At 30.6% G+C, this 19,153-nt stretch overlaps 4 protein-coding genes across 6 annotated transcripts in view; 3 read left to right on the top strand and 1 right to left on the bottom strand.

Moving 5' to 3' along the window:
• Window positions 1–19,153, top strand: part of LOC126780716 (pyruvate dehydrogenase phosphatase regulatory subunit, mitochondrial) — a 236,825-nt gene that overhangs the window by 27,533 nt on the left and 190,139 nt on the right. The window lies entirely within an intron of this gene.
• LOC126780736 (solute carrier family 35 member C2) overlaps window positions 1–19,153 on the top strand; it is a 98,123-nt gene that overhangs the window by 13,981 nt on the left and 64,989 nt on the right. The gene's annotated exons all lie outside the window — the stretch shown is intronic.
• LOC126780726 (KIF-binding protein-like) lies at window positions 61–2,073 on the bottom strand. Its single transcript, XM_050505388.1, has one exon. It carries the CDS (start codon window positions 2,069–2,071, stop codon window positions 401–403), a length of 1,671 nt encoding a protein of 556 aa, XP_050361345.1. The 5' UTR covers window positions 2,072–2,073; the 3' UTR covers window positions 61–400.
• Window positions 3,154–19,137, top strand: LOC126780714 (uncharacterized). Of its 2 annotated transcripts, none has more exons than XM_050505367.1 (11): window positions 3,154–3,259; window positions 12,040–13,155; window positions 13,225–13,403; window positions 13,479–13,763; window positions 14,121–14,188; window positions 14,878–15,012; window positions 15,260–15,459; window positions 16,250–16,553; window positions 16,738–17,076; window positions 17,165–17,456; window positions 18,381–19,137. In XM_050505367.1, the coding sequence occupies exons 2-11, from the start codon at window positions 12,183–12,185 to the stop codon at window positions 18,480–18,482; spliced, it is 2,877 nt and encodes a 958-aa protein (XP_050361324.1). In that variant the 5' UTR covers window positions 3,154–3,259; window positions 12,040–12,182; the 3' UTR covers window positions 18,483–19,137. The 2 variants fall into 2 exon arrangements, with proteins under 2 accessions (XP_050361324.1, XP_050361323.1); XM_050505366.1 differs by having other exon boundaries at window positions 12,037–13,155.

The following is a 19,153-nucleotide window of genomic DNA, read 5'->3' as shown; positions in this document are numbered from 1 at the left end:
AGTTATTGTTCTGGTATTTGTAGAAATCCATGAAAATAAGCCAGAAATATCGAATCGATTTGTTCAAACATTAGGCACTATATAAGTACATACATAAGTTAGATTTTTAATAAAAAAAACATTTTTGATGAAAATTACTATTGTAAATGATCTTTTTACATTGCCGAATAGATGTTTTGTATTAGTTGCTTAAATGTTATTGTTAATAAATTTAATAGGAAAATTTATGTTATTAATAATATATGCATTATTTAAAATTTAAAACTGTATTCTGTATTAATATGTCTAGTAAAACGTATGTAAAATGTTTTGGAAATTTTATTTAATACAAGTTATTTAAATTTAAATAAATCAGAACTCAACGATCAAATGACATCATGAAATAATGTATTTATGAAAGTTAATTTTTATTCTGCAAACTGCGAGTAAAGCTCAGTTCTGAAGGAGTGCTGGGTCCTAATTGTCCACTTAATCTGTATAACTTCGCATTCAGCGACGTAGCTGCCTCCATCTTTTTTAGAAACATGTTCTTGGAATTTGTGTTCAATGTCCTCTCAGTTAAAGTTTTATTCGATTCAGAATCTAGGGAATTTATAATAGAATCGGCATCACTGTCCAAATTAAATATATTAACTTGCGATTCTTCTCGCCATAACTTTTGCAAATTCAACGCCATCAACTCTAACTGAATTTGGGATAATTCCTTTATTACGTCAATTTGTATTGACATAACGTTGTCGCATGTCTTCAGTAAAGAATTGAGAGTTTCTAAAACATCTGCTCTTCTTTTTTGTATGCTATATTGGTTGTCGATATTCTTTTCGAAAAATGCAAGATGCTCGTACAGTTCAGAAAGTTGAAGTGAACAAGAAATGTATTGAGCTGAATGATGCTCGAAATCATAGTAGTGCTTGGCTCGCATTAGCCATTTATGAGTAAATGAAAATAGCTTACGCGCTTCTATAGTGTTACGAATTATACCTAACGGCACCCTTTTTTCTATGTCTTGTAAATCTAAGGTGGGGAAAGTATAAACTTTTTCAGATATACCATCTCCCTGTTCATGTTTTTCTGCTCCTATATCCTTAGTATTTTCTTCGTTTTTCTCAGGATTATTCTCGTTATTGTCGTTATCGTTTAACATGTCTACAGTTTTCCAGGAGTCTGCTCCGTTAGATGATTGCGAAAAGAAACGATTCAATATTTTTTTTCGTGATAATTTAAAAAGGGTGAGGCCATATTTTACCCAATGGTGACTTAATTCTAAGAATTGTACTTCAAAATCAGCCTTTTGCAGCACAAATTCTTCGGGCATGAGCTTACAATTATCGTGGCAAGTACGTAAAATATGATTAGCTGCACATAAATGATGTCGAGCGTTGCTAAGTTGGTTGAGGTAAGTAAAGTAATTACCTAGCCTCGCTGTTCGTAAAGCCCAGTCTTGTGGAGTACCTTCTTTCATTTCTAATTGCCTCCTGAGAGCGGTATGGTTATATAAAGTATACTTTTCTGGCATGTTTAATTTGTTATACAAAAATGCTAACATCTGAACATTATTAGTTATTAATTTATCAATTTTTTCTGGATTTAGTCGTTTTAATTTCTCAATTGGTTCAGTCGTGAATAAGTCTTCCGCGTCGTAGTACATATCCGGCTTTGATTTGCTAATTTTATCGTAAATTTCTTCCATGCTTTCGAGAATATCTTTCGCGACAGTAGTTTCATCTAGTTGGATGAGGTAAAAGCAAAGTAAGTTTTGAATTCTAAGAAAGATGAACAAACATTCTTCACGTAAAGCATACTCCTTTAATTTATTAAAAGCAACCATGAGACTATTTTTTTTCTCATTGAGTGATAAGGGCATTGATTTAGCGGACAATAACGTCAGGTATCCCTCCATCGCCTGGGACCTGATGTATTGGTCATGGTTTTCCTTACCCAGTAAGAGGAGTTCTGATTGCAGAGTTACAATATCTTTCTTTAAACCTTGAAGTCGGCTAGAAGAGTTTTTGTCTTTGAGTGAAGTTTTCACATTTTCGAAAGTACTTCTTATATTGTTTAATATATCCATAATATTTCACACAAAAAATTTCATTAGTCTTTTTTTTCTGTCAAAGCAGTATATTTTCTGTATTATGTCAAATTTAAACTGTGAATCTTTTATTTTCTTATACTGTTCTGATCAGTGTTACAAGGAGGTTTTTGAATTTTTTTTGTAAGTATATTTTTAGCATTTTCAGTATAATATAAAAATTCTAAGTTAGTATTATCAGTATTCTTTCCATATAATATAAGTATTATTAATATTTGAAATTGGTTGAATTTGAACATAATATCACTGATATATTTGTATCATTCTAGGGGAACTTTTAATTATTGACCTCTTAAAAAAATTAACCATTTATTTTTTATTTTATTTCAAATATGGGTGGGTTTCTATATGTGCCTAGCTAATATAAAAGTAAGTACAGGATTCACCCTGATACCTTGATGTTATATTGTTTCTTTACCACAAGCCGACTTGATGGAGAAATATATATTTTTTTATATTAGCAGTTTTTAAATTTCATTATAAAAATAAATATTAGTGAACCAAATAAAGGAAAGCCTTTAAGAGCTATAGAATTATATAATTTTGTAATAAACTTTGTACGTGTAATAAAAGGTTTCTTATATTATGGAGTGAAGATGAATTGGTCAAGACAGAAGATTTATCGCTTTAATATTTTACTATTGTTGTCAGTTATAGTAAGAAGTAAGTCATTTTAATAATAGGTACAATCAACTAAACACAAAAGGTAAGATTTATTACACACTTCAGTAAATTATATTATTAATTTACAGTGAAAACATAACTTTTTTTTCGTAAGTGTATATGAGTAGGTATGTTTACTCATCCCGCAACACGCAAGTTTTTCTATTTAACTATTCAACTTTCTAATATATGTATATTATAAAAATACTGTCTCACTTATTTGTGTTTTTTATCGTACCTGCTACAATTTTCTATTGCAAGTTACTCAATAAAAAGTTAAGTCCATGGGAAAGCGAGTTCTCATAACTCGTTATGCACAGTTATCACACTAGTCCAGTAGAATGGTTGATTCTACGAGCGTACTATGCTGACAACATGTATGTCCCAATGCCCATTACACTTGCACACTCATTCGTGTGTCGTGCTTCGTACCGAGAGTAACTTGCCGCGCTTGCTTTTTCAAATAACTGTGCTTACCATTGATGGCTACAACATACATACCATGTAAGCAATCATATCATACTGTTTCTTATAAAATATTTTTATAATATTTTCATTATCACTTTTAATTCGAATGTGTATGTTGAATACTTTTTATTTTAAAACGTTCGGACGCATCTTTAAAAAAATAATTCTAAATGAATACAGTAATTTACTAAAAATAATTTAAGTAACTAAGATCTATTTATACACATTATGAGTTATTTTTTAAATATTAATTTAATTGTATACGAACTGTGTTTGAACATCGAAAAAAATAAAATAAAAATATTCGTCGAAATATTTTTATTTTGATTGATTTGATGTATTTGTCCGCAACTTCTAAGCGATTGACAAGAAAATTTATTTACCAAAAACTATAATGAGATCATAGAAATTATTTTATTATTATTGCATTATTTATGGAATTACGGACGCGAATTGGTCAAACAATTATCTCAGAGACCCTAAGAAATTTATCTTTAACTATACCTAAAGCATCTGATGCGCATGTTCGTATTTATAGAATTTCTAGAGGTTCATAAATTTGCTACGATTATAATTATTAAATAGGAATAATTCTCTTCAACAAATAAATTTTAAGTAAAGAATCGGTCTGTAACATTTTTTATTGATTAATAAATATTTTTAAAAATTTAAAAAAGCACTTTTATTTTATTAAAAAAATTACATACAAACGTATTAAATGAGTTACTTGTTTATTTGTTATCTCATTAAAAAATTTTGAAGCACGTACGAAAATAATTCTCTGATGTCGCAGACGAATATTTTTATTCTGAATCAGCGTTAACTTCAAACTAGGATGTCGCTGGCTTGAGCAACACACTTGCATAACGGACATTTCGACACTCACTTAAAGAAAACACCTGGGTATTCTTTTTCGGTGTCATTACGATCGCCATTATATTGTTTAAACAATATTGACCGTCTAAATAAATTTTAAAAATTACTCACGAACCACGTTCATTTTAGTGAGAGTAATATTATACGTATGTAGACAAAACATTGTATGAACATAGATTTTTCTCTAAGGCATGCATGTATAAAACTTAAAAATATAATTAAAAATTATTGTCGGTGTATTTGACTAAAGTCAAGTCTAAAATTTACATAAATACATAAATTGATAAATACATAAGTTTTGTCAAAAATTTTTTTAACATGAAATCGCGTTGATGTCGCTACCAAAAGTATTATGGTCCATTTAACCGATTTTGATAAAATTTAGTAGAAAGCATGGTTGAGCCCTAAAGAAGAACATGGTGCTTCTTAAACCTTACACCTTCTACACTTAGGCGAAGCTGCAGTCAAATACTTGTTATAAATAAAATGGACCGTGAAAAGTCACATTTAACATCTCGTGTATTGTATAAGTATAATATACATAAATTATTTACAAGAAGAATAACATAAAAAGCTATAGTATATATCAAACTATCCTAAGAAAGTTTTAGTGGAAGATAAGACTATTTTTTATAGATAAGCTGTATAGGGATTTCTAAATACCTTTTAAAGAATAACATTAACTGATAAAAAGGCCGGGCCTTACGTTTTGAATAGGATTTAAATATTTTCTCTTAACAATAGAATTCCTGAGTAGGTATTTTAATGCTTAGAGTTTTTTTTATTGCGTAATCAAATATTTAATATAATAAGTAGTGGATAAATTATACGATTAATATTCTTTATGTGTTTTTATGTGAAGCGTATTGAGTGGTATTCAGTATTTTAAACCAACGTTCTCTTAACTTTTACAAAACTTCTCTGTACTGTACTTATGTTTACAAACTTAAATAAATGTCAATTTTTTAGAAACAATTCTGCTGATTGTAGATTCTTTTACTGAGATCATCATGATTATAATAAAATATAATATTTATTTGTCATGATGATTATCCTGACTGATACCAGCCACGATGGTCATTCTCGACGGAGATTAATGAACTGCGCTAGTGATGCGTATTTGTTTAGCTATATAGATATATTATATAAACGAAATACATTAACTGACTCGTCACCATATCTCCGAAAGTATAGGTCTGATTGACTTGAAATTTCGCATAGTAATTCCTTTCGCTAAGAAATGATTATTGGAAATTTCAACAACAAGATGGCGATATGGGAGGAGTAACTATGGATTAACTTAACCCGTACGAAGTCGGGACAGGTAGTTAATATAAAAGTATGTACGCAAACACAGGTGCACTTAACTCCCTCACTCCAATCTGACATAACCGGAGGGAGATCAGGGGCGTCACAATCACCTTGACGTGCTTTCCGAAATCCGAGATATCAGTGAAAATTTCATCACAGAAAGATTCGATAACTTGATACTTATCCGACACGGCATTTAAGAGCAGAACTTCTTTGATAACCTAGTTACTAGAATAACGAGGTAGTCCTAACTTTCAATTTATACGTTATGAAATTACATATTGTTAATACAGTACAGATGATACAGTGTGATACAGATAAATTAAATATTGTTAATCGAAGGTCGTATGGGAAATACCTACTTGGCTATTTTTATTTTATATATTGTGAAACGTAACCTTACACGCTGGATGTTTACACTTGTGGCTCACAATTGTACATCTACACACGGTTTATACATAATAAGATATAATGCTACAATAGGCAAGTCGTAAAAATATACGCAGAAAGAAACAATTGTAATCGTGATGCATCTGAGAAGAATCAACAATCCTTATACCAGTTACATACAAGCTTTATGTACGTAGTCGTGCTCCCTCGAATAGTTATAAACAATACTTGTCTACGAGACTCCATATTCTATTCTACATATTATGTCATTCTATTAACATACGTAAAGTTTATTCTTGAATATTAATTTAGTCAGCAGTGCATCTCTAACCTCACTCTAGAATGTAAAACATTTTTGTTCTTATAAATGTATCATTTATATAGTTGTTTTGTTTATGATGTTATTAACATATTATTCTCATAGAGTTTTACAAATACTTTTGATTTGTAATCCCGTTCAATATGTGAATATCGAGAATAACAGCAGAAAAATCATTACTAACTCATTAATTAAGAAAAAAACAACAACAGAATTCGTACAGGAGAACTAGCGACGGTTTTTTAAATAATAATTTACCGGTAAACTAAGTAATACAAAACATAATATTATAATACAAAACATATGATTGCTAGGCACATGTCACTTAGGCTTAAAGCATTTCGAGCTTGATTTGTCTTTATGCCGTGGATACCTCAGAAAGGTCAACTAAAACCATTGCAATAGTCGTCCTCGGTACAGATCGAGAGGCTCCGGGATCATATCGATATAACGCATCCGCGGCCCCTCCCGTTATGTGTTCCACTCGTGGCTCGGCAGAGCTCTCCCCGAGGGACGAAGGTAATCTCGCCTCCACTAGTCCGCACTCCTCACTAGTCCGTACGGAAGCGCGAGGCCATCCTTCTTAAAGAACCCTTTCAATTTGAATTAAAATGTGATTCGATTTTGATATGTGTCAAATGGATCAAAATAAAAAATCCTAATATTTTTACTATTTTTTTCGCATGACTACGAGTACCATTTCATTATAATTTTATTTCATAAAACTTTACACCAATTAAAAAAAGTCATAAAAAAGTACTTATGTAATTAAATCACACGGAGGTAATAATTAAGCATACTTAATGTGCGTTTATAAGACCGTGGCCCAAGTATTGTTTTACAATAGGATGGTCGCCTACTGTGGTCAAACAGTTCTTGTATTATGAAAAAAAAAACAATGTATATTTAATGTATTCCATATTATTAAACTTGGCATAATATTTTATTTGTTTTAAAAACTTTTCTCTATAAATTAATAATATAATTATGTTTTTTGTGTTATGTATACCAGGGATATATTTCAGGCCTCTTTTTAATTTGAATCATTAATAGGTCAAGGCGGTAGCCTTGACGCTATACTGGCATCATTATTATTTCCCAGAATTATAAAGAATATAAATTAAAAATAATATGTTATTTTGCACCGAGCGAACTCTCTGTTATACATCACCTTCTATACCGAGCCATGATGTTTGCACTGGGAGCACAGTGCAAACATCGTACCGCAAGCTTCACGCTTTTTTTTCTTACGTGAACTTTGAAAATTTTTTAGTATTACAACTAATTTAAGGCGTATGTTAATTATTTTTTTAATTACTTTACTAAATTTAACTATTTATAATTAAAATATCTTTTATCAAAACAGTTTTATATGAATATACGGAATGCACAGAGCATTGTACTACAAAACAAAAACATAAATATTTTCATAAAACACTTAATAAAGTTATCATGGTAAATTTAATCACATGCCTGTCATAAAATACGTATGAATGTATTTAAAATATAATATTATGTTCAAGATGATTTTATTACAGCGCACGTTGCTGTGTGATATAATCGTGCGAGCACAATCGCTGCTGGCTGCTACCTTCCTTATATGTACAGTTATTTGCCTCAACTTATGTCAGAGTGTAAACGAAAAAAAAAATGCGTTGATAAATCGATGAGAATGCTTTTTAATAACATATTTTGAATAGCACTTTGAAATGTGATTTTATATATTAATAAATAAAATAATTTGTATTTTATTACAAGTCTATGATAAGATCATTTCAAGTTATCATAATATAATTTTTGAAAAAATACCTTTATTCATTTATTTTGTTGAATAAAATTGCAGAAATCTTAACATGACAAAAAAAACACATTTCAAGCACATAATTAAATACATTAAAAATCGCTTACGCCTTATTTTTGCGCTAACGCAATAGTTATCTCCATCATGTGGCCTCCTTGACGCCACTGTGTCACCGTCAATTTATTCGTAAAAACTATCAAGTAAATGAAGGGATATTTATTGATCTAGAATCCTCATTAAGAGTCAAAATTAATCCGTCAAAATGGTTTTCTTGTCTTTACCATATGGTACAAGAGTAAAATTGGCCCTCGACCAATTAATTTAAAAAATAAATAAGTGTGTAGTAATTTCTATAAGGGATATTTAAAGCACACGGGTTTTCAAGTAATGTAATTGCGGTTATTAAAACGTCAACCTTTTTAACACGAGCGGCAAAACATTAAAATCTCAACTCATTAGCAGGCCTTCAGCTTCATTTAAGTTGCATAAGCGACTTGGTTAGGTTATTGTTGTCACATTTAAATATCCTTTTTTAGGATTGAATATGAACAGAAGTCCATAAAAGGTCAGTATAAAAGTTATGAAATAAAAATAAAATACTTTTGGATATTGTTTAGTTTATACAAGAAATATGTATTTACGTAACTGTCTCATTAGCTTAGTGGCTAATTCTGGCTGCAGATCCCAAGGTCCTGGGTTCAAAACCAGTGTCGATTCCATAAAATGTTTTTGGTTCTTCTTTTAAGTAATTCTCAGTACCAGACTTAAGTTTGAAAATTGGCACTGTTAACACTCCCGTGTCTCGAGAAGCACATTAAGCCATTGCGAAAGCACAGAACGAAACGAAAGCGACAGAACATAGATAAACATTTACATATTATACATAACAATTATGATATATAAAAAAAACAATTTATACTAATATAATGGCGAAAGTCTTTACGCTTTTACGGCTAGACCAGTGGCTCGATTTCGACGAAATTTAGTATAGAGCAAGCTTGAATCCCAATGAAGGATTTTTATACCTAACATCTATATCTGTGGGCGAAACCGTGGGTGAAAACTAGTACCTACTATATATAATAATAATGTCTAAATTATAAACATAATTGCAAGTAATAATTTAATTGCAAGTTGTAGTGTTTTGTCTTCTTATAAAAAAATTTTTTTAGTTTTTAAGTTTAAAATGTGATCTGTTGTGATAATATTGACAATTATAAAACAGAAAGATAATTAAAAGACTGTTGGTTAGGATAACATTCTTTTTTCTATTTACCTTAGTGTTCATAAAAATGATATGATCGGCTATTTAAAAGTCACTAGTATAAATAATGAAATATGTAACTGTACTCTGTAACGGTGTTCTGTAACCCTTTTTACCCACATTTTACACATTTGTATTTTCATGAGTTTATTAATTGTACAGACATTCTATTGATTTATTATATGTATAGAAAATTTAGAATTAGATGCCTTTAACTGACGTGACTGTCGCTAAAATAGATATTCTTTACAAAACATATATAAAATTTAAATAATAGAAAAGATATATAGTGCAAATCTTAAGTAATTTACTTTCTGTAGCTTATTTTTTTATCTCGCTATAAACTCAACTCTCAGGGCTATTCTGTAAGAACAAACTTGAAACTCAACGCAGAAAACGGTCATGAAATGTCAGATTAAAATGCGATATTGACCATAATAATTATAACATTTCAAGAATACACGCATCAAAATAGTATATCACCGTCAGTAGGTATTTTGATAATTCAAATAATATCCATTATAATTATTATAACGTCTGAAACAATAATGACAAAACATATAAATATTAAATTACACTTTTTCTTTGATTATAAACATGTACCGTTTTTAATATGTATAAATATTATTTAATTGTAAATTTTCATTGTAATTATAAATCAAACGAAAAACACTGTGGATCAAGTCACCTCTGCTTCTAGGGCAGTAGATGACCAAGTCGATCTGTTTTGCCTTTTAAATGATCTAGTAAAATAAACTCATTATGTAGTACCCTAACTAAGACATTACATAGTTACAACTACCAAGTCCTATTCCCCATTAGGTGAAAACTGTATAAAAATAAATCGGATATGCTAAACTTGTTTTACCCTACTTGTAAGTCAATGCCTTCATACCTTTTACAGGTAATGTGCATAGACAGTAGGCACTTACAAGTTTTACTCGATTCTAAATAAAAATAGGGTTTATTAAAAAAATCCATCTAATCTGACTTAAATAAGGCTTTTTCGTACTTCAAAAGACATCCAAGACTTATTTCAATATATTTTTTTTAATAATTTTTTTTATAGTATAGGTAGGCGGACGAGCGTATGGGCCACCTGATGGTAAGTGGTCACCAACGCCCATAAACATTGGCATTGTAAGAAAAGTTAACTATCGCTTAAATCGTCAATGCGCCACCAACCTTGGGAACTAAGATTTTATGTCCCTTGTTCCTGTAATTACATTTTTAAAAGATTAAAATTGTATCAATATATTAAAATTAATATTAAATGTATATAAAGAATATTTTTAAAATAACTTAACAACTTAACCTGAAACAAAAGCTTTATGTTTATATAAATAATATATATTTGTATGAAGTATTTAAGTAATGTACTTGTTGAATATAATGAAGTGTAGGTACTACATGAAGAGATTAAATTAAGGATAAAGTTCAACAAATATTAACAATGTAGTAATGACTTTGTTAATTTTAACATAAACTCTCCTAAATTTATACGTGTACTATGATTATATATATCGTAAAAAATGTAAAAAAATGAAATTACCGAAATGAATATAGAATAAATTTAACAAACAGTAAGTAATATATTTATAACTATTTTACATGAATAACAATCGATTTATAAACATTTACGTATCAGTTATACGGTTATCATAATAAATTATATTAAAACTATTATTAAGTGAAGTGAATTAACTTTGTATGTTCAATATGTCGTTTAAAACATTAACTTATGTCACTTACATGCGCGCCGGTAAAACGAAATTTAGCTATCTACATCTTTATTAAGACAGGGTGTGTTCAGAAGGTCGTAACAGTGCGTGTTTTGGAGTTGCCCAGTATCTGGATACGTCACCTTGTATGACCTTTTTGTGAACGTGAGTCATACAAGACGTGATAGCAAGTACTAGCGACATATTCTTACGTCGACGATCCTTGATGTTCGAAAGTTAAACTATACTTTACTAGATATAACAAATAGTTAACAAATTCTATATTATTACGTATTATAAAAATAATTTGAGATAATATTTTTCCTAAAATTATTTACTGTAACGTACGCTTAATATTATTAATATATAGGATACATTATGAAGTATTCTAAAATCTTTTAGCATTTAGGTATTCAATATAATAAATATTGAGAAAATAATAGATTACGTAACCGAATATTACTATGATAAAACGCGTTATCCTGGCCAGTTATTTCGACATATACATAGATAACACCGAAACTTATACGAGCTTTCAATATCTGAAAAACAATCAATAGATGAAAGGTTTTTATGATCTTTGAAAGGATAATCGTGAGGTGACAGTGGCCGGGAAGGTTATATTCAACTTTTAACTTTAAGCAATTACTTAATAAGTAATATCCTTTTTTTTACTACATATATTAATTTATATATATGCTTACATGCTTCCATCGAAAGTTGGCAGAAAATATTATCATGTATATATAAGTCAGATAAGGAGTTAATGCTTTAATGGAAGTTTATCTAGTATTTTATACGAATTTATACGAAGGTTCGGCCCATTCCTAATCTATGTATATAATATATACTGGTACTTTTGTGCCTAAGCAGATACGAGAGATAGAATTAAATATCGCTCCGAGCGATGTCTGTTCTGTTTATTTATCTTTACATATTATATACATATACATTCCACGTCACGATTTGTATAGTAACTATTTTATTTTTTATTTGTATTTGCTAAAGGCTCTAATGTAAATAAATAAAGTTAAAAAGAACATATACCTATATTAAATGATTTATTATATCTCATTAATAATTTTCATTGCTAGAATTCAAAAATATGTTTAAAATGATTATTGTTTTCAGAAGACTGATCTTGAAGCTTGAATCTGACAAAAAGGTTAAGCAGACTTAAATTTATTGTTGCTTTATATTTATATAATAAATATATACATCATAACATTAAAGGTAATTTTACAAGGATCATACACATATACACAGAAAGTGCTTCAATGGCGTATGAAGGTAATAGATATATTTTGGGTCACGTGGAAGTAGAAGAACCTCTACAAGATATTGTCACCGACGAATTCTCATGTGCTATATTTGAATGTAAGATAAGTGATTGCTCTGAACAGTGCACATCGTGTAGATGGTACAAAGATGGAAAGTGTATAGAATCTTCACGTAAATTTAAAATAACTTCTAATGGAAAATGGCATCGACTGCAAATTACAACGACTACAGCGCTAGATCAGGGAGTATATGTAGTTTTATTAAAAAACTATTTAGGGGAAGTATTTTCTAAAGCAAATTTATATGTAAAGCAAATAAAAGAAAACCACGTTAATAATGACGTTTTATATTTGTCTCCAATGGCGAAACGATTTGATGTAGTGCAGCATTTGAGGTTTACAAAAGTATTAGTAGGAGACACTATAGAGCTAGAAGCAGTGTTCAATTGTGATGCTTTAGAAGATTACATATGGTATAAAAGTAATAATTTATTAGTACCAAATAAACGTATGATCATTTTAAACGATAAAAGGACGACCACACTTTCGATACTGTGTGCCAAAGAGTCAGATACTGGTATTTATCACGTGGTATCTAAATCAGAATATGGCGTTGCATCAAGTTTTGCAAGTGTTGTAGTAATTAACACCGGCTTAAATACCTTAAATACTAGCGAAGTAGTACCTAGCATAGATGAGACCTTACCAGATGAATTAGAAGTAAATGAAGGAGAGGACGTAAGACTAATATGCAAAGCTTCGTACGATGTAAACACATTAATATCTTGGTCTAAAAATGGAGCAAGAATAGAGGAAAACAAAAATGTAGTAACAGAGTACTATAACAACAGATACATTAGTTTAAGGATAAGAAATACCTGCTTAAATGATACCGGCGAATACTCAATAGCTATGCGCGATAAAATAACAGGACAAACAGATTCTTCGGGTTGCTTTTTAACTATCAATGGTATGTTATATTTATAGATAACTTATTATTTATTTAATAGATAAAAAGTCTTAATCGAATATTTTGCAGAAATACCAAAGGAAAAACTATGTTCGGTCCAAGTGAAGAAACCTTTAGAGCCGACTGTAACTTGTTTCGGAACAAGAATTTCATTTACCTGCAGTTTTGCCGTAGACGATCCTAGATTTTATTTTGTAGTCTGGTACGTCGGTCATTTTAGAGTTGAACGAACGAATCACAGATTTCATGTAAGTAAATTAATGGCAATTAATATAAGTTTTAGTATGACAGGGAACGAGAGTAATGTGGTTATTCTTTTATAGATGATGCACAGCGGAGGAGAATTCTATTTAGTTATAAAACAAGTGGAGCCTGGTATGGCTAATGAAGTTATTTGCGAACTTCGTAAAGCACTACCTAATAGGAAATCAATTTTAAGCATAAGTACAGCAACGACTCTAACCATCGTACCAGCTGCAATCATTGAAAGTGAAATAAAACTGAATAAAAATATTACTAGACGAAATATCTTCTACAATATAAATGTTAAATTGGAAATTCCTATAAAACATAAACATCTAGATAAAAATGGAATTCATAAATGCTTAGTAAGTACATACTGTTGGTGTTACATAAAGTCATGCTGTACTATTTGCGAATATCGTATAGTTATTTCATTTCTTAATTATTCTTCACTCTTATCGTAACGCGAAAATAATATAATTTATGTACTATAGCAGCGAATTTTATTATCGCATTAATCGCAGCAAAAACTATTTATTGTTTTCATTGTTAGTAATCGAATCAATGTTTAAGTTTAAAGATATTTAAAAAAGTGAATGTATATATGTATTTCATATTAATATTATTAATATACAAATAATGAAGTACTTGTGAATATAGGCAAGCGAAATTTTATTATTATTGTATTGTAACTCACTTAATAAATATATATTTTTTACTAGGTTTCATCAAACGGTGCTAAGGAGACAACCTTTACTTGTGAAAGTTTAATGATTATAACGTTATGCAGGTGAATTTTATACACTTTAATTTTTTTGTAAATCTATTTGGTAAATGTTGGGTGTAAATGTATTAGGTGCTATTTTATTATAAATTTGACAAGATATGTAAATTACACCCGTGTGCGTTTGTGGACAAGGCATTCCACGAAGATGCTGTACTGCGAGAAATGTAATAATTAACTCCTATTAAGGAAAAGCTTTGGAGCTGATTCCACCACGCTGCTCTTATTTGGGTTGATGGATAAATGGCAGAATTTTATCCAACACGCGCAGGTTTCCCCACTATGTTTTCTTTCACCGCAGAGCACGAGATTAATTATAACATAAAATTAGCATAGCACATGAAAGAAACACTGCTTGCCCGTTTTCGCACCTGGAATCTTCGGTTAAGGTTTAATATTATAATTGAAACGATGGTAATAAAGTAACCTTTCTATGAATTTCTACATGTCGCTATAAATAGTGAGCGAGTCTGTTACAGGCACAAAAGACATAACATCTTAGATCCCGTGGTTGGCGGTGAATCGACGATGGAAAATGCGTTTTATATTTCTTACCGTTACAACAATTGCTCGCCCTTGCCTTACTAATAAATAATTTAAAAAATGTAAATACATTACATGAATCAAGTAATTGCTCTGGATCCGAAATTGTGTGTTGATGTTATTTAAATACATTGTTTTTATTGTTATTTTAGACTAGATGATGATATTTATTATTTGAATATTTCAAATAATGCTGACGACACACATGTTGAACGTATGACTGTCTATGAAAAATCCGTTCACGGTCTCTCACCGAAAGTGCTTTCTAAGCTTATAGTAATAGAATGGTAAGCAAACTCGGTTAATGTATAATAAACAGAATAAAATAATGTAATGATGTAAATCTTTACATGACTTTTCAGTTATGCATTGATTTCTCTCTTTCTGTCGTTTTTGATTTCCCATTGGAGTAAAGAATCAACGGCATTGTTTAAATTATCACCCACAAAAAAGTACATAAGTAAGGTTGTTAGTTTTTGGCCGTATTTTTATAATATTTTAATTATATTAATAAAATTTCCATTACAAATTTAGGTTCGACACACAAACAGACAAATCCAAAAATGGTTGGTATCATATTGATATGGGACACACGAGTGGTAGTTTCGTGCAAGCAGGTGTTTCAAGTTTACCGATGTTTGAAATAAAAGATCCACCGGTAGAACAGATTATGAAATTTCGTATAAGAGCAGCGACGCCTCTTCCTAACTCCGACGAATCCAGAGTTTGTATACGTGAGCAGTTTTTTTTAAAGCAATTTGTTTGACAATCCAGCAATTATAAGTAAATATCATAGAAATTATAGTAGGAAAATCAAGCCATAACCATTTATCAAGGCCGGATGTTTATGTTCGCCAGCCACATAGTAATTAAGAAAAGTAGACCTCGAATAATTATTTTAATCAGTCGTAAAATTTTGTGAAATAGTTCTTATCTACCTTTTGATGCACGACACAAAGACCGTTGTTTTAGAAATCTTATGTTTTCATAAGTATTTTCAATATTTAGGTTTGTGTGAGCAAGTATTGCAACGGTGAATAAGTCGCATTAAATAAAGAGTATCTGATGCGACTTATGCACCACTTATAATTATGCGTTTAATGTCAACATTAGAAAACCTTCACGCAAGTCTCAGGAATTTCAAAGTTATAATACAATCGAAAGAATAAAATAAAGGAAATAAGTAAACATTTTATATTTAATTTAGGGGTTATCGTAAATTTCAGTAATATTTGGTTTGATGTTGGATACAACATATTATGTAATGCTAGGAAAAAAAATTACTAGTGTAATATGCTATAATACGCTACTCCTTATTATTATTATTTTTTTTATTTTTGTTATTGCATTCCATTTTGTTGGTAGAATGTGATTAAATTTCTTATCGATAATTACCGTGACGCTTGTAGTTTACAAACCCGTGGTTCCTGCGTAATACAAAACTCTTGTTATTCTAAAATTTTAAATATAATTGTATATATTTGATTTTTTCCATTTATCTTACTAAAATTGTTTCATACATAGTACCAGCTGAGAAAGAGTTGCGAACTTTGAAGAAAAATTGCAACCTGAGACCAATGGAAGATTTTGAAGCAAAGTTTACAAAGACGGGTGATATAATAGGATGTGGTGCATTTGGTAGTGTCGTACTTGTCCACGACAATAATGGAGAGTTTTATGCAGCAAAAATATTAAAAACTAGGACACAAAAAAAGAGAGACACCGCTCTAAGAGAATACGAAATGATGAGGAGATTGCAGCATCCAAAACTTGTTGAGCTTTACGATACGTTTACAGCGAGGGAATCTTTTATTCTAGTTATGGATTAGTAAGTCTGATTGACTGTTTTTAAAATATTGTAGTCGAACTGAGTCTTTATTATGACTCAGTTCGACTACAATATTATGAAGTTTTGATTATATTAACGTATGTAAAATATATATCACCTAAACAAAAATATATAAAGCAAATCACACAGATAATTGTGATAATGAAATACTAATTTGTTTTAGTTTGTGGGGTGGTGAGTTATTCGACAGAATAGTAGAAGAAGAGCATATAAAAGAAGTGGACGTAGTACCTTACGTTCGACAAATATGTGAAGCGTTGCGTTATTTACACGAGCGAAAGATAGCACATTTAGATTTAAAGCCAGAGAATATAATTTGCCTCAGTCCAAATTCTAGACAAGTCAAGATAATAGATTTTGGCTTAGCTCGAGTTCTAGATGAAAGTCATATAACAAGAGCTATTTACGGAACGAGAGACTACGTCGCACCAGAAGTTTTGAATTTTGAACAGCTTACCCTGGCGTGTGACATGTGGAGTTTGGGTGTCGTAACCTACATGTTGTAAGTAAATAATAAGATAGTTAAGTGCAATGTTAATAAAGGCTTTTATTTTCTAATGAGCGTATACGAATATTTCTAAATTTTGCAGATTATCTGGAGTGATGCCATTCAGTGGTGATAGTTGGCCGGAGCGATCAGCAAATATAACAATGGCGAATTATAATTACCATGAATCAGCTTTCAAGGAAATATCCGACTTGGCAAAAGACTTCGTTGATCACCTCCTCGTTTTACAACCTGAAAAGCGCATGAAAGCATCCGTAGCTCTAAACCATCAATGGATTGTTGAAGGTCCTCCTGGAGGCGCAAGAGCCGGTCACATGAAACGGGCTCAAGAAAATTTAAAGTCGTATCTGGCTAACCATAGAGCAAGGTGGCAAGTAAGTTAAATTCTTTCACTATAGCAAAATTCATAGAAATTTCTGAGGAACAAACTATATATTGAACGAACTATTTTACACATTGTATATATTTATATACAATGTGTAAAAAAACTCTGTCCGACCCGCAAGGGTATGTAGATATGTCACTTTATGTTAAAAAAATATTAAAAATCTAATATTCATTAATTAATTCCCAAACATCAAGCAAATTTATGAAACGTGACAACACCAGAGTCGGCAGATATAACTTTGTAATACCGCTGGCACGTGTAAGGGCGTGTACATACTAAGATCAGAGTCGACCGGTGCGGCATATTGTCTGCAAACTAAAATAAAAAAGCCACAAATCATCCCGCACATACACTCAGTAAGCGGTATGAGCCACTTGGACCCTAACACGTGATTAACTTTTTCAGGAAAACATACAGTAATTTTGCACTACTACAAGTTATACTGTTTTTCTTAACACAATCAAGTTTCCACGACTTACTAAAACGATAGCATTAACCACACAGTTTACACGAGACTAAAGAAAAATAAAAATATAAAATTAAAATAAAAACACAGTTAATGAGCGTAATGTGACATAAACTATCACGACCTTGCAAGAAGTTACTTTATTTATTTTTTACTTTTCCTTCACACAAATTTCTCTTTGTTAAGCCGACAAGACCGAAAAGGCGGTGTCAGCATCTTCAAAGATATATACAACATAAATAGGTAACTAATGACACCACTTCACGGGTTGGACATGGTTCTTTGTACACCGTATATATATTATCCTAAAAATATAGTACTATAATTACAAAGACCTTCATATCTTATAAGGTTATTTTTCTTTGCACATGTCAATTATCGAAGGTTTTGACGATATTAAGGAGTTATATCTTGAGTTATATATTAAATGTGTTTCTTTAACAGAGAGCTGGGAATGTAATGATTGCAGCGCATCGTCTCCGGAGTTACGTGGGCGGGCAGCGGAACGTCATATCTGCTGATCGAGAATCACCTCGAGTGACTTAAATTTTACAATACTAAGCTGTATCGAACCTTAGTTGTAATACGTAACATTCAGTTAATGTTCTGTAGGCGGAAAAATAATAGCGGCCTTACTTTTAAACGTTGTTTAACGGGTGTTTAGTTAAATAGTGATTTGTCTCAATTGTCCTCATTGATTTCACTTTCGAAAAAAAAACACATGACATTTTTTAACTAATCTCCTCTTGAGTAATATTTATAAATAAAGTCGTATACCTATAAAAGCAAGGATTATTCCATGAGATAAAAATACTTTAGTACTTCAAGACAAAAAGCATTGACATTGTAAGCTAATGTGTGACCTTAATAGGTCTTGATCAGGTCAGCTCTATGTTAAGTTTTAAATGAAAGATCTCCTCTCCACTTAGCAATAATTGAAATTTAATTTAAGAGATCGTTAATAAAAGCGTTAATAAAGAAAGCTTTATTGCGCGCAGTTAGTTAAATATATCCAAAAACCGAATTGATAAAATAATGAAGGCGTGTGTGTATGTGTATTATTTTTATCACTGAATAAATGCTGCAATAAAATCAGGAACCTCACTTCAAGTAAAAATTATATAAAAAATATCTTCATTGGTGACGAAACATTTGTCAAGCATCCATGTATGGTATAGTACTTCACATTGAAAAGAAAAATAATAATAAAACATCCA

The sequence above is a fragment of the Nymphalis io genome, chromosome Z (assembly GCF_905147045.1).
Source record: "Nymphalis io chromosome Z, ilAglIoxx1.1, whole genome shotgun sequence".
NCBI lineage: Eukaryota > Metazoa > Arthropoda > Insecta > Lepidoptera > Nymphalidae > Nymphalis > Nymphalis io.
Note: the sequence above shows the minus strand (reverse complement) of the source record. Positions and strands in the feature narration are given on the sequence as shown.